Consider the following 27,759-nt stretch of genomic DNA (forward strand, 5'->3'; position numbering starts at 1 on the left):
TTGGCTCGGGAGTGTCCCCTCGTCACTTCCTGTTTATTAAAGACTCTAAATAGCAATTTAAAGAAGAAATAAATATGTTTTTTAGTACAAAAGTCCAGAAGTCCTTCAGCCTGTGACTCCACCTCCGTCAGCAGGACAAGCACAAGACAACACTTGAATAAAAATAGGTCCCGCCCCCTCAGGCGGCCCTGAACGAGGTTATCAAACATGTCTCTAAAAGGACACTGAAGGGTTTGGCTCCGCCGTGGCGTCCCAGGGGCCAGAGGACGCTCTGATTGGCTGCTCAGGTGAACAGGTGAGCAGTTCGCTGGCAGGTAAATCCAACATCTGGACTCCCAAAAACTGGAGCTGATGGCTGATGTGGCGAAGTCGATGACCTCATTTGTTTCCCACCAACTTTTGCAAGTCAGTTTCCTTTAAAACATCAAAAATATATGACGAGTTTTCCGTCCAGGCAGAGACGACGGAGACATCTCCTGGTGGCAGACACTCGCCGGCGTCTTTACTTGTGGGACGACTTTGTTACCTGATACACAAGGAGTAATGCAAAGGAAAGGGGCGGGGCTTGCTGCCTGTCTGGGTCGTGACATCATCAATGTAGATCTGACTGTAATCGTAATGAATGGCTCAAAGTGGTGCTGAAACAATGACATCATGATGAAGATTTGGGAAAAATCGGTGAATTCATGATTTGCCAGTCTGTTGTCATGGCAACAGGCTAACAACTTTTAAAATGCTGGTTTTCTGAATGGAGTTTGGTCAGTGGTCACAGGAGCTCTAGCCTGAGATGCTGAGCTCAGTTCACTCGTGTGTGTTTGTGTCACATGTTTACATCAGCTTTTGTCGCCACCGCCAGTAAAAGTGAGAGCGTCTGCTGGATGGCAGGTTGGGTTCCCTCACAGAACCAGTGAGGAAGCAGCGGCTGGCAGGGTTCTGCGTCGGAGGCGTTTCCTGTTGATCGAACACTTTCATCCTCGAACGAACACACAGAGCGACAACTCTGACACAGGTGATGAGGAGCTGCCTTCGTCGTCAGTAAACACTTGTAAACCTCAACAATTCCATCCTAGCAAGTCATTCAGGTTCCACCGCCAGCTTGTAAAAAAAAGGCTTCAAACCGAGAAAGTAAACAGATTCATGATCCACCAGATCAACCAGATCTCTCTTCATTTCCACCCCCACGAGCACCTCAGGGTTACCATGGCAACTCCAGTGTGACCAACACGGCAGCTAACGGACAGGAAGTTCCCCTTCATCATCATCTGATGGTAAACGCTGGTTAACAGACCAAATCACTCATGAGCCAATCAGATGAGCCGATCAGATCAGCTGGACATGAGACGAAGCGGCTGGCGGGTTCCAGACGCTCCGCCCCCGTCCTGAAGTCCAACCTGCTGGTGGGTGGAGGTGCCGTGACACCCTCAGCTCCTCGACCCACTCATGGTCACTCTTTCCTGCTTCCTCTCTGTTTCAACTTTGGTGTTGGTTTCAAATACTTGAGGTGCAGTCGCTCAGACTGTCCAGTAGAGGGAGCGCTGACACAGCCTCATTCAGCGAGGTGAAGCCTGCCACAGCTCTAACGTGCAGCACATGAAGGTACCATGGTAACAGGGCTGATGGCCCCGTTACTGTGAACCAGAGCAACAACACTGATGCTGACGGTGGTGGAGGGTGCACTCGTGGCGCTCACATCTGTGAGGTCATCATGAGGTGTCCCTCCGGTGGGAACACGTCGGTAAACGACTCTTTAAGATGAAGATGAAGCTTCGTCCATTATTGGACTGATGTCAGATTTCCAGGATGCAGCCTGCAATTTTCTGTACATTTTTGGCTCCGCCCCCACTCTCCCACATCCTGGATGCTGATTGGCTGGTGGGGTAGGATGACAAGGCACTAGCGGATCATATGGTTAGTTCTTTCTCCAGGCGCTTTGTGTGAATTTGTGTCCAATCACAGTGAACCATCAGGTGTGAGGTCCCAGGGGTCAGAGGTCAGGTCAGGTGGTCGAGGTTGTTGGAGCAGCAGAGGTAGGGAGCCACCAGGCAGCGGTTGCTAGGCAACAGAATAAGAAAAGGGAGTCAGTCTTGGATCTTCCTGATGATGTCACAGTTTCAGAACAACCATGTCCGACTGTTGGTTTATTCACGTGGTGGCGAGGAACACAAGTCAACAAACGTAATCAACCGACAAATATTCCGATATTCCATATGAGATGGGCGGGGCTTGCTGCCTGTCTGGGTCATGACATCATCAGTGTAGATTTGGCTTATTTAATTGTAATAAAGGGATCAAAATGAGGCTGGAATGACAACATGATGATGAACAAAGAAGAAGCTGATTCGTTGTCCGGTCTGTTACCATGACAACAAACGAACAACTTTTAGAATGCTAGTTTTCTGCATGCAGTTCTGGTCAGCTGGACTACAGGAAGTGGGAGGAGCAGCGTCACGTTTGTTTCAAACAGACGAGGATGAAGCCCCGTGTGACCGGCGTCGTCTCAGGTGGCGTCTGTGTTTGTGGGCTTGTTTAAACTGCAAACATGTTCTCAATCTGCGTAGCGACACATTTGAACCGACATGACGACAGAGACGTGACGGGACACCACAGCAACGTGACACTGATCAGCTGATCAGGTGACCATCAATGCAGCTTCACCTGGTTGCGGCAATCAGGCCTCGCTGGCACTGCTGTTCCTGTTGAGCTCTCGGATACCCTGAAGAATCCTCTTCATGTGACCTACCTTCGTCACGCCAAGGTCCTACACACACACACACACACACACACACACACACACACTTTATATAGAGAAGCAGCAGGACAAGACTAAACCATCGACCCACCATGTGACCATCCTGTCATGTGACACTGTGTTAGCAGCTAGCACTGAGAGCTAGCCGGTGGTACCTTCAAGTCCCTCCTCTCCAGGTGGATGAGCTCGGCGCCGCGGACGTCATGTCCAGTAAAGATGTCCTTATACTCAGTGAGACAGAGGAAATCCAGCCATGCCCCCACCTCTTCTGTCCCCCACTGGTGAACTGAGACCAACAGGAAGTGGTTCAGACAGACAGGAAGTAGGTCAGACAGTCAGAGATTCAGAAAGACGAGAAAGAAGTCTGATTGTGTTTTCTTTGTCATGTCCGCTCTTCCTGGAGTTGGAAATACATGAATATGAATTCTTCAGCAGGAAACGTTAGACGTCAGGTGAAACTGTCGCGGCGTGCGTTGGAAATGTCATTTTCCATCATCTTTAACTCGTTGGACACTAATGACCTCATCACTTTTTTGAACACCTGAACCTGAGACGGGTCTTACCTGGCAGCGAAAGCGTCGCGCACGTCTCCTTGTTCTTGTTGTTTTTGTCTTTCTTAAACTTCGGGACGAGGCGAAACTTGGTGCTGCGACTCCGTTTGGAAAAGTCCATCAGGGGACCCTGAAGGCACCAGGACACAGTTAGTATACAACACCAGGACACCCAGCAGCCGGATCAGAACTTGACCGTGTACCTCGTGGTCTGATGGGTCGATGACGGGACTCAGCCAGGAAACATCAGCCAGACGGCGAAGCTGCTGAGCTACTGAACTCAGAGCAGCATTTAACTGTTCCTGCTGAGGGGGATCCAGGAGCTACACACACACACACACACACACACACACACACACACACACACACACACACTAAGCTCTTGCTGCAACATTTAAACCTTCAACATGAACACAATATTTTGTATACAGAGTCACTACGAAGCGATGTAGGAGGGAAAACGTCTCCATGACCTCAAACTCCTATCAGTGAGGAGGAGGAAGGTAAACGCCACTCTTGAGGTGACGATTCCCGCCGTTGTTTCCGTGTTGCTGGTCGTAGCCACTTTTAGACGAGACGCCAGCATTACAGGTCTGCTCCGAGGAGACAGAAGCCAACACGGGACATGTGACCTGTAGCGTTTACACACCGTCCATTGCAAACCAGGACGGGAAACCGGCTGATTTGCCGCCGTGTCTGACACCGAAGCGGCATCATCATGTGACGTCCTGACAGTAGAGTCAGTGTTACCAAGTCTCCATGGAAACACAGTAAGTACACAGACAAGGAGTTACCATGGACATCTTTCCAGCCAGCAGCAGCTCGGTCTCGCCGACTAAAGCCTTGACGTTGCTGACCATGTGTATGACCACGCTGCAGCTGAGAGCCTGGACACACACGCACACACACACAGACACAGACACAGACACACACACACACACAGACACACACACACACACACACACACACACACACATGCAGTCAGGTTAGTTCTGACAGTTCCAGCAGCAGCTGGTCATGTAAGCTCAGCTCTCATGTGCTTCCTACCCCGGAGCTCTTGGCGTTGGCGTAGACTACGTCCATGGCCTTGGAGCTGGCGTTGACGGCGTGCGCCAGTTCCTGCTCCATGCTGGGGTGTGACTGAGCCACCTCACGAATACTGACACAGAAACAGAACGACCCGCAGCTGTCGTCAGGTTGAAGAGATTTGTGAAGTAAACACGAGTGTGAAAACAGTGAACGTAGAACTGAGTCTTGTGGGTGGGGCTGAAGCTGGCGAGTGTCTCTATTGGCTGGTCAGGTGATCTAATCTCAACTGACCAATAGAGAGTCAGTGATGTCACTGTGACAACCATCCAAATTCATGGATTTGCTGTCAGGCTATGCACTAAAACAACAAAGACAACCATCATCGTTTCTTTTGCTCAGTAAAATTATTCTGTAAATGTTGGTAACCATGAGCTCCACTGTTGGCTGTTAAACAGGAAGTAGTGCCTTAGCCAAACTTGTTGCTAACTTTGGGGCTACTAGCAGCTCCTGCTTGACATGTTGACATGTCTGAGCACCGCGTCACCTGTCAGGTAACCACCTGTGAATGAGGGCTCCTGCAGCTTGACCCAACTCTCTGACCAGTGCGGCCTCCTCCTCGGGCGCGATCTCAGGCTGGGAGGAGAGGGGGGGCTGTGGTGGCTGAGGGGGCGGAGTCCGAGGAAATTCACACCTCTGTTTGTCCTCCCAGGATTTCAGGGTGCTCTCGAACGCCTGCAACAACCAACCAGTTATTAAGGTCAAGTCTCCCAGTCCATCCAGCAGGGTTCCAGTGAGGTCCCAGTGGAGTCCCAGTGGGGTCCCAGTGGAGTCCCAGCAGGCTGCAGTACTTACACGGTCCCTGGTCAGCGTCTGGGTCCGGTTTTTGTGGATGATCTTGATGTAACCGGGAGGCTGGATCCACGCTTCACCGTCCACCTGCACGGGGACGCCCTCGTCACCCAGGATGGTGATCTTCACTGTCCGACACTGAGACAGAGAGACCACATGAGGCTGCTGGGCAGACGAGACAGACAGGTGGACAGACGGGCAGAGAGACAGACGCACCTGTGCGATGCGGTGGTGCTGCAGGTTGATGACCCGAGACACCGCCATTTGCATGCTGCCAAACACTGCGACCACCTCCAGGATCTTGTCATCGAACGATGGAGCGGTGAAGGTCTAAGATGAGGGACAATTATGGGAGGAAGATGGACAGATGGAGGTCTCATGTGATGATCAGACCAGACACAAAGAATAGGCTGTTCTAGCCCCGCCTCTAGCCTGGCAGAGGACCTCCCATCCCCAACCTCCCATCCCCGCCATATTTCTGCATACATGACAGCAACATGTTACAAAATTATCTGTGATTGTATGTATTCATCATATGTTTAGAAACTCATGGAGGGGTTTATTCCCACACCCCCTGAATGCAGCATGACAAGCTGATGACATCACACACACAATCTTACATCGTCTTCTTTGGTTCCTCCCCAGAAGTTGGTTCCTCCTGCATAGCTGGGGATGTTCAACACAGCGATGCCCTGCAGACTGGGGAGGGGAATGGGACGCCCATCACACTACACACACACACACACACACACACACACACACACACACACACACACACACACACACACACACACACACAGCTGCATCAGTAAGAACTGTGTTTCTAGTCAACCTTTCCATGGCAACTCCAAGTCTGGATGTTTATGGGTGTGGTGATTGTGTCTCACCTCCAGCAGAACCCTCTGCTCCAGGTTCTTGTAGGTCCTGTGCAGCAGCTCTTTGGTTCCCAGAACACCGTACCACATCATGTTCTTAGTGCGACTCCTGAACAAACAAACGAGCTGTCACTCAAACGGGTGGCGGCGGTGGCGCTGCCTCGGAGTTTGCCTCTGTTTCTAGACTGACCTGCACTTCTCCGGATGCTCGTCTCTTTTGTTGTTGAAGTCCAGAGAGATCTTAGCATCCAGGCCAATGCCAAAGTAGTTGTTCATGACACACTTCTCTGTGTAGCAGTCCCTGACACACACACACACACACACACACACACACACACACACACACACGACTTGACTTTACAACCCAGTAGGCCACGGGGGGGGGGGGGGGGGGGGCGCTGAGATCAGTCTTACATGTTGTCGGGGTCACAGCTGAAGGGGTCGGCATTGACCAGCAGCCGACTGATGACTGAACTGCTGGACAGAGAACCAGAGATCCCTGCTCGGAGAGCTACACACACACACACACACACACACACACACACACACACACACACACACACACACACACAGAGTCAGTCAGCTGATGACAACCTGGACTGAACATCTGGTCACGTCAAAGCTTCTTACCAGGATAAAGAATCTTGGTGTTGAGCATCGGCATGTTCTCTCTACTTCCTGTCTGGACAGGAAGTGATGCAGAGCTGCCTAGTGACAGGCTGCCTTTACTGATCAGCTTCTCGCAGGGGGTCTTACTGACTGCAGACACAGAGCGTAAACACCAGCCTGTCAACACTGGAACTGGAACGCTCCCCCCTCCCCCCTGCCTCATCTGTGTGAGCCCATGAATGTGTGGAGATGAGAGGTAGTTGGTCCTTGACTAGCATGATGCTAACAAGACAGTAATGGACTCAAAGCTCTTGATCCAAACAGATCGGAACCTGATTGGACGCTGTCCTGTCCAGGTGCTAAAATGAAACGCATCTGACAGGAATCTGGTTCTCCCTTCGGTTGGGGAGAGGGTTCATGCAGAGGAAATGACGTCACTGTGAGCAGCAGGACCACTGACCTCGGCGTGTGCTGCGCTGCTTGGTGCTGTAGGACGAGTGCAGCGACATCTTGTCCTCCTCCAACTCTTCCTCCTCCTCCTCGTCCTCCTCCACTAGCCCCTCCTCCTCGGCACAGCCCAGAGAGAAGACCTGCTGCTGCTGCGTCTGGGCGTTCTGCTCGTCCACCGCTGACACACAAAAAAACAAACCATTACCATAACACTCCCTCTCTCTCTCTCTCTCTCTCTCACACACACACACACACACACACACACACACACACACGAGACAAACCTTTCTCTGTGTGTTCGATGATCTGCCTGATCGCTTTCTTCAAACTGTTGGCTCGCAGCATCAGCTGCTCTCGCGGTTTAAAAATGGCGGCGGCAGCAGAAGAGGAGGAGCTGGTGCTGGTCCGTGGGGAGCAGGGGGTGGAGCAGGGGGCGGGGCTAGGCAGGGAATGCTTTGGAGAGGGAAGAGAAGGCAGGATGACTCCCTCACCCTCCTCTTGCTCCTCAGCGATGGTGGGGGGAGGAGCTGGGGGGAGCACGGTGGAGGCCTGAGACTCCTCATTCAGTGTTTTCAGCAGAGAGTCCAGTTTCTCCTTCAGGACGCCGCACTGACGGCAGAAAACGCTGGTTAGTGACACTCAGGAGCTGAGCAGGAGCGTGATGTCAGTGGGCGTGTACCTTCATGGCCATGGCGTCTGACTCCTCTGAACTCTCTGTGTTCTTCTCATATGCTTTCCCAACTCGAGCCACAAAGTCCTTCACCGTCTCACACAGAACCCTGAACACACAAACACACATTAATGCCACGCCCAGCTCCGATACCGCATAGATGCCAGCACGCCACTAGGAGCATACTTAGCGGAAGAGATGACCACAGAGTGCTGGTCCGACGTCAGGATCTTGGACAGGTGAGCTGCTACAGAATCCTCGTAGGTGAGAATATGCTGCACCTGGAACACACACAGTCACCATGGTTACAGGAGTATACACCAAGGACCACACGAAGGCTGGTCTCTGGGGTCACCCGTCTGACCTCAACACCCTGATGTGCGTCCTCTCACCTCAGAGTCATCACTGCAGTCCTCTGTGACAGTGGAGGTGGAGTGTTGCCGTGGAAACTTGGTTTCATAGACCATGATGCTCCACCTGCGGCAGCAAGAACAGACGGATGCAGCTGAGGACCTCACCAGTCTGACATCATCACGACACCTGTCTGACATCATCATATCACCTGTCAAGCATCTTGGTGCTGGCTCTCTCCAGCTTCTCCAGTATCTGAGGGAGCTGGGTGTCGTCGTCACAAGCCGACCCCCAACCCAGAACCCGAGCCAGGTCGTTGCCGGTGCCCAGAGGCAGAACACCCAGCTGACACTGCAACACACACACACGCACACACACACACACACACACACACACACACACACACACACACACACACACACACACACACAGATTTCTTCAATCACAGCTCAGATGTCACAGGCAGCACGCAGGAGCTGAAACTGACCCGGTCCAAGCGGCACACGGCGATGTGGTTATTCGGGCTCTACCTGTTTGTGCAGCGTCAGCGCATCGATCTCAGACAGAACCCAGCCGACGCTGCCGTCTCCTCCACACACCAGGATCCTGAACGTGTCAAATTTCTGGAACAAGCGAAGCCTGAGAGACAGAGATTCAAGCATCAGTCTGAATGGTCCCCCTGAGCCCATCCGTGTCCGCGTGTCTCCGTCTCACCCCAGGTGTGGTCCGCCGTTCATCAGGTCGAACACCTGCGCTGGGTTCAGCAGCTGTTTGAAGCGCCGCAGGAACTTCACGCCCTGATTGTCACCACTTTTAGAGTTGACAAAGACCAGCAGAGGACTGGTGCAGGATGGTGGACACGAGGCCTTCCAGAAACCTGCCGCCACAGTAAGACTCAGATCATGAGAGCTGGACAGCCGGTGCAGGCTGCTGAGCCGGACAAGGCGGCGCTAAATCTCACCGTCAGAGTCGATGCTGTTCAGGGCTGTTGGAGGGATGACGGACACCTTACACTGCCCCAGGGGACACTTGGAGGACAGCTGCTCCTTACAGCTGGAGTGGACCTGGAGGACAGAGGGACACTCAGACAGCACTCACAGGCTGACTCTGCAGCTGTGCTCCACGACGGTCATGTGACTGCTGATGTCAGCGACTGCACCTCTGGTACGACCTTTGGGTGAACGATTACAACCCTGAGCGCTTTGTTCTCATGTTCTATTGGTTCCTTTTGTGTTCTTTCCAGCAAGACGAAAGTCCTGCGTAAAAACTTGGACTGATGAACCTGCTGACGCGGCACAACAGCAGGACCGTCTGGCTTAGCTGGCGTTAATGTGGGTCCCGTGAGTCCCAGATGAGCTCAGAACCACCATCTTGGTACAGTCTGACCCGCGCAGTGCCGACTCGGCTGAACAGCATCGCAGAACTACGGCTGACAACAAACAGCAGCGAGAAAATCAGGAGCCGCGAGCTCGTCACACCGGCCACACGAGCATCAGCGTCATCATCACCATCATCATCACCATCCACCTGCCCCCAAATGATATGTTGACTCATGGCCACCCTGACGTTCCACCAACTGAAGCTTTGCCATCGTCTTGTTTCCATGGAAACACAGGGCCCATAGTCAGGCCATCAAGTTATCAGCAACGTAGACAGTCAAATATCACCTGGTGTGTGTTCGTTCATTCGTTTGTGTGTGTATGTATATGTGTGTGTGTGTGTGTGTGTGTGTGTGTGTGTGTGTGTGTGAGTGTGTGTCTCACCATGGCTTTACACCAGAGACACCTCCAGTCCTGCAGGCGGAGGACGCTGCCACATGTCTTGTCACAGACGTTGCATTTAGCAGAGACTGGGAGGTTTCCCTCTAGCCACTGATGAGGCATCGACACCTATGGCGAGAGGTCAGAGGTCACGTGTGAGGAGGCGTTCACTGAACCTGCTAACGTCCTGGACTATTCCAGCTAAGGTCTGTCTCACCCCGTCCTCGTCCTCGATGATGTCCTTGCCGATGGATGCCAAAGTCGTCCACTTACAGTTGTTGGTGGCTCGAACTGCGCAACGTTTATGAGCCTTGAACTTGCACACTGACACACACACACACACACACACACACACACACACATTACCATCATTGAGTGTGTTTTTGCGGCTGTGTCAGCCATCTTGACAGGCCTGGTGTGTGGGTGAGGTTCGTAAGGGTGAGGCTACCTTCACAGGAGAGGCCGTGTGACGTCACCCCTGACAGCGCCTCCCGGCACACGTTGCAGTAGGTGGGCCTGGCGTGGGAGCAGGCATACCAGTTGTGCATCCCACTGAAGTGGTCCATGCTGTACTGGGTGGACTGGACGACACAAACACACACACACACACACACACACACACACACACACACACACACACACACACACACACACAGAGTTAACACATCATCCTGGGAGATCAAACTGTGAAACTGCTCATCTGTGACTGACCTCATAGTTCTGCCTGTTCTGGACGCTACGCAGCGCCGCCATCCACTCCTCCATCTCCTTCCTGTTGTCAGCACACAGAATGAGACGGCGGCACGGGGTGATGACCTGCACACACAGACACACAGAGTAAATAGTTTGATTTTAATCTCAGTATTTGACACAGCATCACACACAAATCTTTCTCTTTCTTCTTTGAGGGACAATGCAACAAAAAATACATAATATTCAACATTTTTTAATATTTCAGACATAAAAAAAACTAGAAGATAAAAAAACAACCAAATACTACAACCAGAAGCTGAAGTGGAAGTTAAAAACTACAACTGTAGAAACAAACATGCTGAAGCTGAGATGAAAGTGAAACAAAGAAAGTCTAAATTCTTGCTTGTGTTGTACGTCCCTTTGGACAAAAGCGTCTGCTAAATGAAATTGTAGAATTGTAGAAGAAACAAGCTAACACCTGAGCTAACGCCTGAGCTAACATCTGAGCTAACACCTGAGCTAACGCCTGAGCTAACGCCAGAGCAAATGCCTGAGCTAACGCCTGAGCTAACATCTGAGCAAACGCCTAAGCTAACGCCTGAGCTAACGCCTGAGCTAACATCTGAGCAAACACCTGAGCTAACACCTGAGCTAACATCTGAGCGTGTCAGGTGAGTGATGCTGGATCAGGTGGTGTGAGGTCACAAGCCCGTGAACCTAAATTTCTCCAGATGGAAGTGACACCACATCAGATGATCCAGGACACGAAACATCTGGATTAAAGATGCTCATCTGGCAGCAGACACACTATTGTTCTGACTGAGGGAGTAAAACAATAACGTATGTCAGGGTTGTGTGTTTGTGTGTGTTTGTGTGTGTGTGCCCGTGTGTGTCAGCGGCTCAGATCAGAAGCTTTATGGTTGGTGCATGTGTACAGTTCATTCCCTGACAAACAGACGAGGCCATCCACTTCCTGTTCAGCTGCTTCACAACGAGCTTTCTGTTCCCACGCTGACAGAAATAGACATGAGGAGGCCTTTTCCGCTGAGTGCACACACACACACACACACACACACACACACACACACCAGTTAAAAAGAAAAGACTTCCACATGACACACGGTGGTTTGTGTCAGTGCCTGCAGATCCAATGAAACCTTCAGAACCCAAACGGAAGAATAACAGCAGAACTTCGACCACCTGCTCAGTTCCTGTAGAACCTGGCACCGACCCGTCTCTGCATCGCTAGAATGAACACCAGCATTCATTTTGTCATTTAGACAAAATATGAAGTCATAATTCATCAGGTCTGTTGCCATGACAACAAGCTAACAACTTTAGAACGCTGGATTTGTGAATGGAGCTCTGACCCGATGGGTTGCAGGAGGTTGAACAGTGTCATGAGATCGTTTCCTTCATTCAGGCATGCAGACACAGAACCCCTGTGGTTGGCGTGATGTCTTTTTACACGTTACATTCTAAGTTCATGTCTGGCGTGCCTGCTCAGGGACACCGCAGCACGCCACTCGTTGCAGCCAGCCATCACTGGACTGGTGCCACTGGAAACCCCGTGACAGAAACCTCATCACTCTGCTTCTGTCCACATGGACGTCTCAGGTCTCACTGAAGGCTGCTGAACCAGAAAGACATCACTACAGAAAACAGCTGTTGCTGCGTGGGGGCTCACATGCTAACATGCTAACATGCTAACACGACTACATACTGGGATGTGATACAAAAATAGAAGAAGAGAGGAACAGAAAAAATTAATTAAGACCCAGAAAACTCAACAAGCGAGGCTTGACGTGAACGTTGTGGGTTCTTCAGTGAATCTCTGTGTGATCCAGAAGGTTTGTTTAGTCCACAGGACACATGGTTTCATACTGGGGGGTCAGAGGTCACTGACATCAAGCAGGTTCTAGGGTGTAACTCGCTGTCACAGAGGAACGCAGACGCATGGAATCACTGCATGTGAGGACCTGATGTTGTTGTTCAAATCAGATTAAACAGCTGACCTGTTGTCATGGTGACAGATGAAGGTGACTCGCCCGTGCAACTGTTACAGCCGCTCCCCCTTCCCACTGCTGCTAATGTTAGCATCGCTAACCTACTACCATGGCTTTTCTCTCAGAGAAGTCTGACCTCTGACCCCTCCTGAGCAGAATCACTCGCTCAGTCTGAGCAGCCAGTCTGCCCACGTTTGTCAGACCTGAACCAGGACTTGGACCACAGAGACGTGGTCAGGTCCTGGTTCAGGTCTCAGGTTGTACGGTCCAGGCAGAGTCATGAAATCCTGCTGTCTTCATCTATAGAGTTATATAATGGGGGCTTTTCTGTCCCCAGAAAGCAGGCGCGTACACACACACACACACACACACACACACACACACACACACACACACACGTCAGCATTTCCTCTACATCATTCCTGACATTCTTCCTGCCTCTCCTCCTCCTCTCTCTGCCGCTCCAAACCTCTTTTATTTTCATCCTGACAAACATGAACAATAAAAATAAACTTCAGGAAGTTCCATTCTCCACGTGACCACTTCAGGCTCCGCCCTCTCTTTATTTTTAGATTGTTTTCAGGATCTTTCAGGAGAGACGCCAGGTTTTGGTTTCGAGCAGCTTTGTGTCGTCTGTAGCTCGAGGTTAGCAGGAGCCACACTCATTTGCGACCTTCCTCTCAGCGTCACAAGGGTTTGCTGGGGTCGCAGAGACGCAGCTCCTGCGGTTCTCGCTGCTCCATGTCACAGTGACAGTGAGCTGATTCAGGAACGTTCATGGTTCCGTCCCGTGGTTCCAGCAGGACGATGACAGGGAATAATGGTGCCTTCAGGCCGCCTCCCACTAGGAATGTCCCATTTGACATCGAGCCGCCAACACGGCGATGTTGCAGGATCTTGTTTCTGCTGCTGGATGCTCCTGCGGCGGAGGAACCTTGTGATCAGCGGCTCTGCCTGACAAACGTCAGCAGGACCTCAGCAGCCTGGTCACAAACACACCAACGCCGCTGCGCTGTCAGTCGTAGCGCGCTGCTGAGCTGTGGAGGTGACGGTCGACCACCAGGCAGCTGAAGGAGGAGCTGGCAGTAATAAACCTGCTCAGCCGCCACTCAACATTCAGACTCAGAAATCCGACCAACATGGATGACCTTTGACCTCCTGAACATCTCTTCATCTCTTATTTTAAACAATCAAAGGGTGAAGCGTGATGTCACAGCGCTCTGATCCAATCCAGTCTTACCGTATTACAAAACCTTTCCTCTTATGGGAGCACGCTGAATGCTGAAATCCGGCTCATGACTCATCATAGTAATCCACACCAGACTGGTCCAGGTCCTGCTACCAAGTCCAGGTCCTGCTCCCGGAGAGTTCAGATCCCAGATCAGACCCAGTGGTGGCTCGTCTGCTCTCTCCTGCTCGGCTCTAAATGCCCCCTTCTTTCTCTCTCTAGCTCCTCCCACATCCTCTCTGATGACTCAAGCCTCCTTCCAGTCTGTCGTCATGCCGACCCCCAGACAAGGGGGGGGGGGCGGTGTGTGTGTGTGTGTCTTAAATAACAGAAGAAGTCAAACAAATGTAGAGGGTGTGTGTAATTCCGCTCTGTGTGTGTGTATATGTATGTGTGTGTGTGTGTGCGTGTGTGTTCTATTTGACACAACTGGCTGAAGCAATAAAAAACACTGAACATCACATGAACACATTCTGATTATTACAATACGCAGCTGAGCATCATGGGGTTTAACACACCCACATATCAACACACACACACACACACACACACACACACACGCACGCACACCCTGCTGGCAGAGCAGCCTCAGGTCTCTATAAATACACTTCAAAGCCCGCGCTGCCTCGGTTACGCCTCAACCTCTCTGGGAACGCGGTTCTTACAATTCATGTTCTACAGTTCGTCTGGTGGGGTCAGAGGTCAAACCTTCATGATTCATGGTTCAATAATCATGGTGCTGATGAAGCTGTGGTTTGAACCTGCCACCAGTTGGCGCTGACCCACTTGAACCAGTCCAACGACACATCAGCAGCACAAAGGAAGCAGCGTGAATCTCGTGATGAATCCGGAGTGAGATTCAGGTTGGACATGAACACCGTCAGTCAGAGGCCAGCTGATGCTGCTGGAGGAAGGTAGTCATGACGACGACAACAACGACAACAACAACGTTACTATTATAGATTAAATGACAACTTTCAAGGGAGCCAAGGATTCTTAGGAAAGAAGAAACAAAACTGTCCACTGGGCTGGACTGTGTTGCTCAGTGACAGTGGACAGATGCTGTCGTTGCTATAGTTACAGCTCTGACAGGTCTTCTAACAGGACGAGTATCTTTGTCCCAGTGAACAAGGAACAGGGAGGACTGCTTGTCCCACTCTGGAGCACCAGGTGTCGCTACAGCCTCTCAAAGCTGAACCTAACAACTGAACCAGCAGCGCCGCTCACACGACAAACAACGGACAGAGAGCTCGTCTCTCCGTCTGTCCACAGAAACACCCCCCCCCCATACTGAAGTGAATGGAAGGATAAAAACACAAACGCCTCCATACTGAGGCTTCAACGTGCCCAGCTGTTTTCAAGATCATCCCTGACACCATGTTTGTAGGCTACAGTGAGCAGTGAGACTACAAACATGGCCTCATGGGTAGGATCTGGGGCCTCCAGCTCCCAGTAAGACTACAAACGTGGCGTCTGCCTTCTCTCGGCTGATATCTCTGGACGCGTCTGCAGGCGGAGGACAGTCAGCTGGTGTTTGACATTCTGAGTCAAATGTGCTGAAAACCTCCTCAAAGACGCTCGCCTGCAGAGCTTCAGCCCTGAGACCACGACTCAAGACCTCTCACATGACTCCAGGCTGAGTCACATGACTCCAGGCTGAGTCACATGACTCCAGGTTTAGCATCCTGCCACTGATTAACGTTTGTGTTTTTTAATCCATTTGAGAATTTCACTTGTGACCTAGAAGGAATTCACTCGGCCGGCTCGTCAGCGAGGGTCTGACCGCCCTGGACCTGCGGGGCCGGGCCTGTCAGCTGTCCTCCATGTGCTGAGACGCGTCTCAAGACTCACTTATACAATCAGACTGACTTGTTACATCATTGACCTCTGTTGCACAACGTTGTGGTCACGAGCTCATTTGGATAATGCCCTTGTCTGGACGCTGTCTTCCTCCCTCTGAGAGGCTGTAAACGCGCGTTTGTTCCTGCTGTGCTCGTTTGGGATGTTTCCTTTATGGATCTTCAATGTGATACGAACAGCAGACTCACGGTGAAGCTGTTGTTGACGTTCTTGGTGCTGGACTCGGCCACGCTGGCATCCGTCAGGTCCACTTCGTCAAAGATGATGGACTGCAGAGACAGACAGGAGACAGAGAGACGGTCAGCTGACTTTGTCAATGCGCTCTGGGACCACAGACACAAACACAGTCCTTGATAGCTTTTACAAGAAATACAGTTGCGGTGTTGGTGTTTGGTCCATCACGTGGACCTGAGCTGGTCTCTGGCCTCCCCCCCGGCAGTCAATCACCTTGGCGGTCTGAGCGTAGTACAGCGTCCTCCCTCGCAGCTTGAAGTATCGTCTCTTCCAGCGCTGGAAAGAGTTGGTCTGCTTCAACAGGTTCCCCTCCTTCAGCACCGTCTGAAGCAAACACAGATGTCAGACTCAGAGCAGCTGCAGGGGCCAGGTTCCAGACCGAGGTCCGGATCAAGATCTGAACCGGATCAGACCAAGAGAAGAAACACCCCTAATTCTAGAGACAGCTGAGGGAGACTGAGTAACGGTCTCATGATGACGGTCACAATGGCAGCAATTCTCTCACACACTCACACACACGGGATGTTTGATGGTTTTATTTAGGGATTCGTGATGGTGTTGGCCCAGCATCAGCAGGTGGCGCTCATTGAGTCCGGCTCTGGTGCGCCAGTCTCTTCGTCCTCCTCATCATCAGCGATGAAGACGCAACAACAAACATCAGACTGACGAGTTTTACCAAAGTGTCCTGGATATAAAAGTGTAACTCGCTCAAACTGACAATGTCTGCACGTGTTATTTGTAAATCTCACGTCTCTTTTATCTCTGCCGCTCGACTGTTAAGAAGCTGGAACTCTGAGGCTCCGCCCACACCAGACGTGGCTGAAGTCATTGTTGACTGTAACTGACGTTACTCAGATGTCACGACAGGCGCCGGCGGGACCACCAGTCACTGCGTCATCACGCGTCCTTCACCTCCCCGAACATCAGCGTGGAACAGAAGCTGGTGGCTCTGCCAAATTACAGCTGCTGCCTTCAGGGACTGTTAGAGATTCGTAAGCTCACACGTCCGGGTGATCCATGACTTAAAAACTATCACACTGACTGGAGTTGTTTCATCATCAAATACTCCACAGGACACATTATTAGAAGACGTGTGATGACGGCAGGACCCCGACCCGGTCCCAGGGTCCACAACCCCCTTTTAATGAGCTGCTTCACTTCAGAACCAGACTCTCCTGAGGGAGATCGTTGGTTCTGAAGTGATGCAGATACAAACAGTAAGGTACTGCAGTTGTAAACCTCATGGTACAAGTATGAAGTTTGTCAGGAAGAATCCTGCTGTTCTACTTCGACACACCACCCACAACTGCAACATGAAACCACACAAAGACACAACCGTGGCGGCGGCGTGGCCAGTCCCGCCACTGACTCCTGGTGCTGGTTTGAACTTTACATTCTGTGGCTGTATTTATCAAAGTGCAGGTCGCTTTTCTACTCTAAGCTGCAGCTTAACTTTTTTAAACTTTAAGATTTAATCAAAACACTGTAATTTTAGCAGAGGGTTTTAGCGCCTTCTCCTTTTTTGAATTAAAAAAACAAAACTTTTTATTATTTTCATTCACACTGGTCTCACGTCACATCATCACGCCTGCCTAAACAACCTCAATATGATTATTTCATCCATTAACACTGTTTATGACTTTAGTTGGTGCCACATAAACGTTCCACCGCAGAGGCTATAATTTTTCCGAGCCTTCGACGTGCCTCTGAAGGCAACAGACAAATGGGTCCAGTTGCAAACGTGCAGACAAGTTTCGAGAAGCAGCTCCGCCACAATCGCACCGGTTCCGTTGGAAGGAACGGTTCGGTTTAATATTCCGCGACATTTCTAGTATAAAACCAAACTCAATCTTCCGGAATAAACTCTTATTTAGGTCTTTCTAACCTGAGCACCGTTATGTCTCTTCTAACGGGATGAGATGCTAACACCGAAACACGAACACTCCCGCGGACCAACCGCGGTTCTTTCCACCGTTATTTCTCCCCAAATGCCCCTGAAGTCAGCCGCCCTGCGCCGCCCCGTGAAGTTCACCTCCGGCGGGCGAGCGGCGGTGGGAAACTGCCGGGCTTCGCTCGGAGCCTACGACCCTCCAGTTAGCGGCGGTTAGCCGAGTTAGCCTGCAACCGCCGAGGTCCGCACACACACCGACGTCTCGGTGGTACGTCGACGTGTATCACCGATGTTTGGGGCTGACCCCCCCGGAATCCCACCACAACTGATCTGAACTCACGTCACCAGCCGACAGCTTCACGTCAGAGACCGATGGAGGTCCAGCTGCGCTTATTCACGCTGAGACTCCAAAAAATGCCACTAGAAGCGACCGTGGAGGGCTGGAATCACCCGTCGCGACTGGTCGACCGCAGGCAGAGAAGCTGAGACTCCCGACTCCTATTCTCGAGTACATTAACCGAAAAGTCACCAGGACATTAAGTTGCACTCTGTCTAAACAGAATCCACCAATCAGCTCGGATTTGAGTGAACGGTTCCTTTCTTTAAGAGTACCGAGCAGCGGAGGGGAGGACCGGGGGAGTCACTCCGACTGTAAACACGGATCATGTCTGGTCCGTCTGCTGGGTGCCGAATCAAAAACCGGCTCGCGTGCCATCGGAACATGGCTTGTCTGGTTTGGTAGTCTGGATTAAAAAGCTCGGGTGGAGAAGGAAACCCTAAATTGTGAGATTTTAATAAGGAATCTCGTGGATCTCGGGGCTCTGTGTGGCCCACCCCCGCTGAATGAAAACACCGAGGAGAGCGACGGGTTCTTCGCGGTTCTCTACCTTGCTGCGGATCTGACCGGAAGTGGACACTTTCCGAATGAGTTTCTGTGGAGTTCCGGGCTCCTGCTCCGGCTCGCTGTCCGACGACTCGTCCGGGCACCGAACAGCGGCAGACTCCGGTCCCACTGCCTCCGCCATCCTGCCATCAGACCACCTGGGAGGCCCAGGGGAGGGAGCGCCCCCCAGCGGCCGCGACCTGGCAGCACAAGGGGCGCAATGAGTGCTGCGTCTACCTCTGGTGGCCGAAGTAGCGCATCACATGCTGGCGACTGGGAGCAGAAAAGCCTCTGCCGACTCGAGGCTCCTTCCCCCTGACAGCTGTCACTGCTGCTGCACCTGTCAATCACAGCGTGGATTGGATCGTCAATGCTGCTCAGGAAGGATTCTACCCGAGTAATGTGACCAGAAGTGTCTCTGTGGCCGCCATGATTCTTGCTGTCCAAACTCTGAGGAGAGGAGCTCCAGCGCTTCCTCTGTTAGCTCCTTTAGCTTAGCCACACCAGAGCTTCCTCCCTGACAGGAGAAGATTCTGTCCCACAGTTCCTTGCTGCTGCGCCTTTGACAGTGATGCACAACTCAACAGTTCACCACAATCAATCAACATGACTGGCAGCAGGAACTCAGGTCATCAGAAAGAAAGATTTGTTCCACTAGTTTGCTAGAACAGCTCCAACGAAGCTCCATCATTGCTGTTCTAGCAAAGGTCAATCTGGGTTCTGTTCATCAGAGATTGGACCAGAAAGGAAGCCAGAACCAGAACCACCATGTTCTGACTCTCCAGGTGGAGCAGCGTTTCCACCTCCAGGTGTAGCTCTGGCTGCTCTACAGGCGTAGCTCTGGCTGCTCTACAGGCGTAGCTCTGGCTGCTCTACAGGCGTAGCTCTGGCTGCTCTACAGGTGTAGCTCTGGCTGCTCTACAGGCGTAGTTCTGCTGCTCTACAGGTGTAGCTCTGCTGCTCTACAGTTGTAGTTCTGCTGCTCTACAGGTGTAGCTCTGGCTGCTCTAAAGGTGTAGTTCTGCTGCTCTACAGGTGTAGCTCTGCTGCTCTACAGGTGTAGCTCTGGCTGCTCTACAGGTGTAGCTCTGCTGCTCTACAGGTGTAGCTCGGCTGCTCTACAGGTGTAGCTCTGGCTGCTCTAAAGGTGTAGTTCTGCTGCTCTACAGGTGTAGCTCTGCTGCTCTACAGGTGTAGCTCTGGCTGCTCTAAAGGTTTAGTTCTGCTGCTCTACAGGTGTAGCTCTGCTGCTCTACAGGTGTAGCTCTGCTGCTCTACAAGTGTAGCTCTGGCTGCTCTACAGGTGTAGCTCTGGCTGCTCTACAGGTGTAGCTCTGCTGCTCTACAGGTGTAGCTCTGGCTGCTCTAAAGGTGTAATTCTGCTGCTCTAAAGGTGTACTTCTGCTGCTCTACAGGTGTAGCTCTGGCTGCTCTACAGGTGTAGCTCTGCTGCTCTACAGGTGTAGCTCTGGCTGCTCTACAGGTGTAGCTCTGCTGCTCTACAGGTGTAGCTCTGGCTGCACTACAGGTGTAGCTTTGCCTGCTCTACAGGTGTAGTTCTGGCTGCTCTACAGGTGTAGTTCTGGCTGCTCTACAGGTGTAGCTCTGCTGCTCTACAGGTGTAGCTCTGGCTGCTCTAAAGGTGTAGTTCTGCTGCTCTACAGGTGTAGCTCTGCTGCTCTACAGGTGTAGCTCTGGCTGCTCTACAGGTGTAGCTCTGCTGCTCTACAGGTGTAGCTCTGGCTGCTCTACAGGTGTAGCTCTGCCTGCTCTACAGGTGTAGTTCTGGCTGCTCGCATGGACACGTTTATCATCACGTTGGTTAGCGCCACCATCTTCCTCTGTTCCTTGACCCCGCGACCTTTACCATGGAGGTCAAGGATGAGAAGGGGGGCGGGATAGGAGACTATTTGGATCCATCCATGGGAAGTCTGTGTAACACTTAAACCAGACAGGAGGGAAACTATAAGAAACTGTGGTTCCGCCTTTAGTCTTTGTGACGATCTGTTAGCCTCATGAAGAATTGAGCTAAAAGCTACGACAGGAACCCCAAACCAGACGCTCGTGCTGGACCGCAGTGAAAGAGCACAAGTTTCACCGTACTGGGGTCTGTATAAAATATAACAACCCAAATGTGTGCCTCCTGTATTCAATAGCTCCCAAGTCATGTGACCTAGAGACTCCAGGTCAGTTTCAGACCAACTAGCGTCATGCTAACCTCTTAGGAACAGCAGGGATGCTACCAGGCGACGTTCTCTGGGGCAGCAGGACTGATCTGAGATGACCTGATCCTCTTCAAACCTCTAATTTGTGTAGTCGTGTAGTTTTGGTGTGTGGCAGCTGTGAGTGTGTGCTCATTGTTCACCGTGGTCATGTGAAAGTGAATGTGCTGGTAAGGCGGCTGCCGGCTTGTGTTTCCTCCGTCATGAGTAAGGTGACCCGGTTGGGTCTTCAGAGGCCGACCTCATAATGCAGAGGTGTAACGGTAATCCGTCTCTGTAAGGGCCGTCCGGCTGGGCTGATTGAAGGCTGTCACCGGATCCTGCCGGGAACAACCCTCTATAGGTGGGACATTAATAGCGGCGTGTCCTGGGAATTAGGATGAGAGGATTCAAGTGGGTCAGCTGTGGGCTGGTGTGGTCATGTAGGCCACCTGATCCACCTGAGCCCGCTGATCCACCCACACCATGAGAGCCACATTCCTGAGTCCTGAAGGCCTCCTGAACCAGAACAACACATTTTTACAACCAGAGAATTTTGGCATCATTCTTGTGATTAATCCTCAGAGTCGGACCATCGCCGTGTTCTGGACCCGGACGTTCCTCTGCCTCGAGACATTTGGGCTCACATTCACGTTGAACTCATTTGCTAATCAGATTGATTGATCAGATCAAACCCACCTCAACCTGACAGAAGAGAGGCCTCAAATAAATTAGGAAGAAATAAGGCTAAAAGTTGAATACTTAAATATCCGAAAACATGGAACAAGAAAATTTCTCAGACGTGGGGAAGAAAAAAGAAACGAAAGAAAAGTGTCATCATGATGGGTGGAACACCTTTCATAGGACAACTGTTTCACACATTTTGTTCATCATCACGTCATATAATGTTTAGTTAGTTTTGTGGTCATTTCTCTCTCTCTCTCTATCTCTCTCTTTCACACACACACACACACACACACACACACACGCACCGATGGTTAATGCAACGGACCTGGTGAGAGAGGAAGCATAAATGTCTGTAACTGTGAAGACAAACCAGCTGATGCTACCATGGCAACCTCATGATGAAACCACAATAAACATGTTACATACGTGACTCACAGAACTGTTGGTGCCTTCAAGGGTGTCGATGAGCAGACGCCAGTCGATGCTCCCTCCAGTCGGGTCTTCTGGAAGGATTTGCATTCACGACTTGTGACGTATTTGGTGATGTTTTTAGAAACGGCGGAGCCCATGGACACATTTTTATTCACATTGTTTTATCTTCTTCATGTTATGATTTGTCTGGTGAAAATGTTTATATTACATCATAACTAGGTAGCTAGCACGTGGTCTAGCTAGCTGACACTGGCTAAACATGCTAACAGGGCACCGACACCGTAAGAACCATCGATACGACCTGTTACACCATTTAGACAATGTGTGTGTGTCACAGTGTGTGTCACAGTGTGTGTGTGTCACTGTAATGAGGTCAGGAAATATTGGAGAAAGCACAAACACGCCTAGATGTCACTCAACAAAGACAAACAGACAGACACACACACACACACACACACCCTTGTGTCCTGTGTGGGGGTGGGATCATGGGTGGAGTCCAGGTGTTTTATTAGCACCTGTGTGTCCATCAGGCCAAAGCTCCAGGTTCCAGCAACTCTTCAGACGGATCAACGACTCGCCGAGTGACACGTCACAGAAACCCCCGTCAGGAACATGAAGGTAAGTAGCAACAGAGAGACCGGACACAGAGACGTGATAAATATGAGAGATGCGAGACTGTTTTTTTTTTTGTCATTTTGTCTTCATTTCGTGAATCATGTCTGACATCACATCGTTGGTTTGAAATGAACAGAGTTCAAATTTGAGTCACGTGGCATCAAGACATGAAATTGTCCAAAATCTGAGAATGTGTGTCGAGCTGACTTGGACTTCTAACTGATGAAACGCTTGCAATGAGATCCTGACGTCGACACAACTCTCAAACATCAACGTGAGCGCGATCCTCTTCCAGCTGTGGTTTATTGACTGGTTAACATTTGTCCTCATTTGAGGAAAAACTGAAGCTCAACGACAGAGAGACCAGATGTCGTCGCTTAAGTTTTAATTATAAAAGTTTCTTAAAGTGGGGTCTGTGGACCCCCAGGGGTCCTCGAGGGTCTTCATGGAGATCCTCAGCCAATCACAGGAGAGAAATGTGGCCCACTTATGTGACCTTGATTAGTTTGTTCATCTTGATGAGTAGAAGCAGATTTTTCTTGTCGTTTAAAAATGTTTTGTTCCTCATTTTATGATGTTAACTAAGTCTATTTGCGAGTAAAATTACTGATACAATTACTACAGTACACTCACGTGAAACTACTCCATCGTCATCATCGTCGTTGTCATCGGTGTAACTGCTGGACAGTCACATCAAACCTTTTCCTCCTCCTCTCTCCAGATCGTCCCAACCTTTCATCATCACCTCCTGATAATTGTCATTTTCCTCCCCGTTGTCATGGCAATGCCTGAGCCCCCCCTAAACCCTCCTCCAACACCCCCTTTCCCGCCCATGGATGGCCCCCAACGTTATTACCACATGGGAGAAAACATGACGGAGACGCCGTTCGGGACCATTGAGGCCCACTGCAAGATGCTGCTGGAGGCACCAGTGCCGGTCCCTCCAGACCAGATCCCCTGGTTCTGTCTGTGCACGCAGTGTAAGAGCAACCCAGGGCCCAAAGGAGACCGCGGAGACAGGGGACTGCCTGGTAACAGAATCCAGCTCCAGTTATAACATTTTTACACGCAAGTTGATTCGAGGTGAATGTAGTTTAACAGATAAATCAGGATGCTGCGTGTCTACAGTGGACAGAATCGATCCCGCTGCTACGTTCTGATGTCCTGTATAAGGACACTATTGGGTTCGTGGTTTGATTCAATGGTTCATTTCCTGGCAGGAAGTCCAGGAAGTCCCGGAAGACGAGGGATGACAGGATTCCGAGGTCCTCCAGGTTTTGTGGGGAGACCAGGGGTCAAAGGTAACTGTCCTTGTATTTTTACTGCTGCTTCTTTGTTGCTGCCGGAGGCTGACTGGCTGTGCTTGGCAATTCAGGACAGAAAGGAGACGAGGGTGAGAAGGGACGTCAGGGACTGCAAGGACTAGTGGGACCAAAAGGAGAGAGAGGTTTCAAAGGTGAGAGACGAAGCATCAGGTACTTTCATGTGAGCGCTCCATCTGACGTCCACCTCCTGACTTGTTGTTGTCACCTACAGGTGATAAAGGTGAGCAAGGTTTGGAGGGCCGCCCAGGGGGCCAGGGTCCTAAGGGAGATGACGGTGTCTGTCCAGATGCCTGTGATTCCACCCATGGCCCACCAGGAACCCCTGGTCTGCCTGGTCCTGCAGGACCCAGAGGTCTACCTGGCACCATGGGGTCACCAGGGCCCAAAGGCTCTAAGGGTGACATGGGTGGTATGGGTAACCCTGGTGCCCCTGGATCTGTTGGTGCAAAGGGGGAACCAGGCCCTGAGGGGAGTTGTAACTGTGAAGATGGAGTAGATGGGAATCCAGGGCAGAAGGGAGACAAGGGAGACCAGGGGCAGATGGGTCGTGCAGGGCAACAAGGGTCACAGGGGTTTAAGGGGGACATGGGAGAAATGGGCATGATGGGTCCTCCTGGTCCCTGCATGCCTGCCATACAGTCAGCCTTTGCTGCCAGGCTCATGTCCAGTTACCCCCCACCCAATGCCCCGGTGGTGTTTGCCGATGTTCTCTACAACATCCAGGGAAGTTATGACCCCTACAGCGGCCTCTACACGGCACCCATCAATGGCACCTACGTCATCAGCTACCACCTCACCATCCACGAGCGGGTCCTCAAAGTTGGGCTCTTTCATAATTTTGAGCCAGTTGTAATAACAACAGTTCCAAATATATTGGGGACCACCTCGCAGTCAGTAGTCCTCCACATGGCCCGGGGAGACAGGGTGTGGATTCAGGTGAAGGATTCCCTCACTAATGGCATGTTCACCAGCAGCGAGGCCAGCAGTACCTTCTCTGGCTTCCTGCTCCACCCAGACACATGTGACCTGGCTTTCCTTAGATCACCCATCCTTCCAATGACCACACCAGGGAGCGGGTACAGCTGGAGCACCCTGCCAGGATCCAGCATGCCCGAACCCCCAACTACAACCCCTGGATCTGATTAGCTTCACTGATGAATAGAGGATAACCTGTAGAAGAATGATTTTAGATCCTTTCCATGTTATTCTTACGAATCAACTACCAGACGCCATGAACGTCAGACTTAGATACCAACCCTTGATGAGCAAAGGAACCAAACCAGTGATCTGTAAAGGTCACCAGTGAATATACACTTGAACCAAACTATCTGCCCCCCAACATAAAACCGACCCAGAGCAAAGAGAAGAACCAGTTTGTCAAAGATGTTTCCCTCATCTGAGAATCTAAGACAACCGAGTCCACCTGTAGCTGAAGAACAATAAGCACGTGGTCAAGGACAAGAACCAACATCAGAGTCAACAGACAATTAGAAAGACGAGTTAAAGAAATAGCTGTCCCCAACCGAAACCCCTTCCATCGGGGGCGAAACACTTCGGCACATGTGACTTCCATGAAGATGGCAGCAGGACCCAAGAGGAAGAAGGCCTGATTCATCCACGAGGTCCAATCTGTACCATAAAGGCACATAAAGTCAGAAAATGTCCAGACTGCATCAACTGTCCCATGGGCACTAGCTCTTAGCTAATGGTTAGCATATTGAGTTGCAGATAAAACCATGTTTGTGTTTTCACATGGATCTATAATGTCACCTGGGTACAGGAAGTGCACCGCCAATGAAAGCAACTTTTAAAAGCTGGCCAGGCTATACAGGGGAAGTGGACGAGTGGTGTCGGTCACGTGACACACACTTGCCCAAAAAGGAATCTCCTTCATAGACTTACGTTGGGAAAAAATATCTATAAAACAGCAGATGGATGTTTTGGGGTTACGTGAAGGACCCAAAACAAACTCATTAACAGCCAACTTTTATATCATGAGGTTTTTCTTCTCAGTTATTTTTTAAATCAATGTTTAATTTTCCTACAACGAATGAACATGCATTCAAGCCATGTTGAGCTGCTTGCTAACCAGCTAGGCTGCTGTAACCCACAGAGACCGTCACTTTTAATATTGCTTAAAAATAAGCAGAAAGCCTGCACCGTGGAAAACTAGTTTTGGTTTTGGTGGTGATTTCGAAGACATGAGGCGATGGTTAATTAATGTTGGTGATAACGACACTGCTGACATCTTGACAGTTTGTAAACAGACATTTTTGGACAGTTTAGCTGTTGGTAGCTGTTCACTGTTTGTTAGTTTCAAGCTAACTATACGTGGCGGGCTCTTCCAGCATTCTGGAATCAGAAAGATGTGATGTAGGAGGGAAAACATCTCTGTGAGCTCAAGATTCCTGTTAGTGAGGACTGGAAAGAGAAAATGCACTTTTTGGGTGACATATCACTTTAATAACCTGTGACAGTGATTCTAAGATATGATTGTAACTGAAACATCAAATGCTAACCGTTAGCTGTGAGCTACATTTTTTTGGGCATATGCAGAACAGATCAAGCACCTGATACAGAATTCAACCTGTCCCATGATGGCGAGGCACCTGAAGGAGTCCTCATGACACTGCTTTGTGTACTCTACTCTTCTGAAGTCACAAACGTTAGCCGGTTGATCAGGACATCCGAGCCGTGGACACTGAGGCGACGGCGTGTGTTTTAGTTCTGACCTGCAACTGAACTGGTCGTTCCAGTGTTTTGTCTCATTCTTTCCTGCATCTTTATTTCCTGTCGTCACCTCTGAGTTCACCTCCTGATGAGAGCCTGATGGAGAAGCAGCTCCTGGTCAGGAGATCCTCCCTCTGGAGAAGCTGAGATCTGCCACCTCATCTCTCTCTTGTTGAACGTCAACTGGGGAGATTTCGTCTCTTTGTTGGAGCACTGATCTCACGGCCTCAGTGTCATGGCGAGGCGGGGCGTGCTGTGAGTTGCTCTGCTTTGTTCTACAACAATGAAGCAAAGATGGACAGATTAGCCAGGTGTTGGTTCAGCCCGCCCTCATGAGTCCGTCAGAGGTGCTTCTAGGTTTTCAGGTGTTGAGAGACTGAATCAGACCTTTAATTGACACAAGGAACACGTGTGTCTGGCAGTCAGAGCCTTACGAAAGAGCTTTTCTTCCAAGAGGACAGTGAAACGAGACCCCTCATCATCAAAAGATGATTATTGTCCTTAAATGTAATCAGTGAGATTCACAATAAAGAGCCAAAGAGAAACAGCTGTTGGGAGTTGTGGGTTTACTGGCGTTACTCACGAGAGAGAGACACCAACAAATGTCATTAAAGTCTTGGCGCGACTGTGAGGCCAAGATCCACTTTGAGGTCCGAACGCTGCAGAGGGAATCGAACCAAAGATAAGAGGCACATCGGAGGCTGCCTGAGCAGCAGCAGTTCCACCTGGCAGCGGCATGTTAGGTGTGTTTATGTCCCCAGTTTGTATCAGCGTTACTCAGTGGTTTGTAAAAGTGATTCATGGCTGAACAAATGTCATGTTCATGCTTACGAGTTCTAATGACAAATGAAGGGGGAGTGGCTTCTTTGGCGACCGTGAACACCGGAGTCACGAGCCGATGTCTGCTCTCGCCCTCCAGGTTCTATGCATCAATGACCTCCACCAGCACTCACATAGTTGTTCTGATTCTCCAGCTTCACTGTAATTACGTAACAGTGTAACACCATTTGTCTTTCAAAGAAAAACACCAATAAAACATTGAAGAAAACTCACCTACGTTAGTGTGCGAGTGTGTGTGTGG

The 27,759-nt window shown here is 50.7% G+C and overlaps 2 protein-coding genes across 7 annotated transcripts; one reads left to right on the plus strand and one right to left on the minus strand.

The window, feature by feature from the left end:
* Nucleotides 1-18,883, minus strand: dgkd (diacylglycerol kinase delta). Of its 5 annotated transcripts, none has more exons than XM_086216960.1 (31): nt 18,693-18,883; nt 16,128-16,238; nt 15,869-15,949; nt 10,605-10,709; nt 10,342-10,474; nt 10,111-10,217; nt 9,897-10,022; nt 9,095-9,197; nt 8,848-9,010; nt 8,664-8,772; nt 8,345-8,484; nt 8,175-8,259; nt 7,969-8,063; nt 7,792-7,891; nt 7,397-7,721; nt 7,123-7,290; nt 6,684-6,812; nt 6,468-6,564; nt 6,244-6,354; nt 6,066-6,162; nt 5,799-5,906; nt 5,395-5,508; nt 5,182-5,316; nt 4,889-5,061; nt 4,348-4,459; nt 4,095-4,187; nt 3,504-3,623; nt 3,313-3,430; nt 2,905-3,035; nt 2,656-2,758; nt 1-2,052 (listed from the first exon to the last, which is right to left on the minus strand). In XM_086216960.1, exons 1-30 carry the CDS (start codon nt 18,828-18,830, stop codon nt 2,669-2,671), a joined length of 3,717 nt encoding a protein of 1,238 aa, XP_086073086.1. In that variant the 5' UTR covers nt 18,831-18,883; the 3' UTR covers nt 1-2,052; nt 2,656-2,668. The 5 variants fall into 5 exon arrangements, with proteins under 5 accessions (XP_086073086.1, XP_086073085.1, XP_086073087.1 ...); XM_086216959.1 differs by having other exon boundaries at nt 4,874-5,061; XM_086216961.1 differs by lacking the exon at nt 18,693-18,883 and adding an exon at nt 18,146-18,351 and having other exon boundaries at nt 4,874-5,061.
* Nucleotides 17,720-27,698, plus strand: LOC147255188 (uncharacterized). 2 transcript variants are annotated; one of them, XM_086216965.1, is made up of 6 exons: nt 17,720-19,473; nt 22,539-22,626; nt 23,345-23,654; nt 23,844-23,924; nt 23,999-24,079; nt 24,160-27,698. In XM_086216965.1, the coding sequence occupies exons 2-6, from the start codon at nt 22,621-22,623 to the stop codon at nt 25,092-25,094; spliced, it is 1,413 nt and encodes a 470-aa protein (XP_086073091.1). In that variant the 5' UTR covers nt 17,720-19,473; nt 22,539-22,620; the 3' UTR covers nt 25,095-27,698. The 2 variants fall into 2 exon arrangements, with proteins under 2 accessions (XP_086073091.1, XP_086073092.1); XM_086216966.1 differs by lacking the exon at nt 17,720-19,473 and having other exon boundaries at nt 20,206-22,626.
* The last annotated feature ends 61 nt before the right edge of the window (nt 27,699-27,759 follow it).

The sequence above is a fragment of the Aulostomus chinensis genome, chromosome 10 (assembly GCF_037954235.1).
Source record: "Aulostomus chinensis isolate RoL2024-O1b breed Wild chromosome 10, RoL_Achi_v1.0, whole genome shotgun sequence".
Classification (NCBI taxonomy): domain Eukaryota; kingdom Metazoa; phylum Chordata; class Actinopteri; order Syngnathiformes; family Aulostomidae; genus Aulostomus; species Aulostomus chinensis.

Bases quoted from the DNA above. Each gene is read 5' to 3' on its own strand.
- dgkd (XM_086216959.1), bottom strand. From the start codon at position 18,830: ATGGCGGAGGCAGTGGGACCGGAGTCTGCCGCTGTTCGGTGCCCGGAC. The intron at 10,023-10,110 runs GTGAGACAGACC...CTCTCGCCATAG, and splicing joins TCATCGAGGACGAGGACGGG to GTGTCGATGCCTCATCAGTG. The intron at 4,188-4,347 runs GTAGGAAGCACA...GTGTGTGTCCAG, and splicing joins CCAACGCCAAGAGCTCCGGG to GCTCTCAGCTGCAGCGTGGT.
- LOC147255188 (XM_086216965.1), top strand. The intron at 23,925-23,998 runs GTAACTGTCCTT...TTGGCAATTCAG, and splicing joins GGGGAGACCAGGGGTCAAAG to GACAGAAAGGAGACGAGGGT. The intron at 24,080-24,159 runs GTGAGAGACGAA...TGTCACCTACAG, and splicing joins AGGAGAGAGAGGTTTCAAAG to GTGATAAAGGTGAGCAAGGT.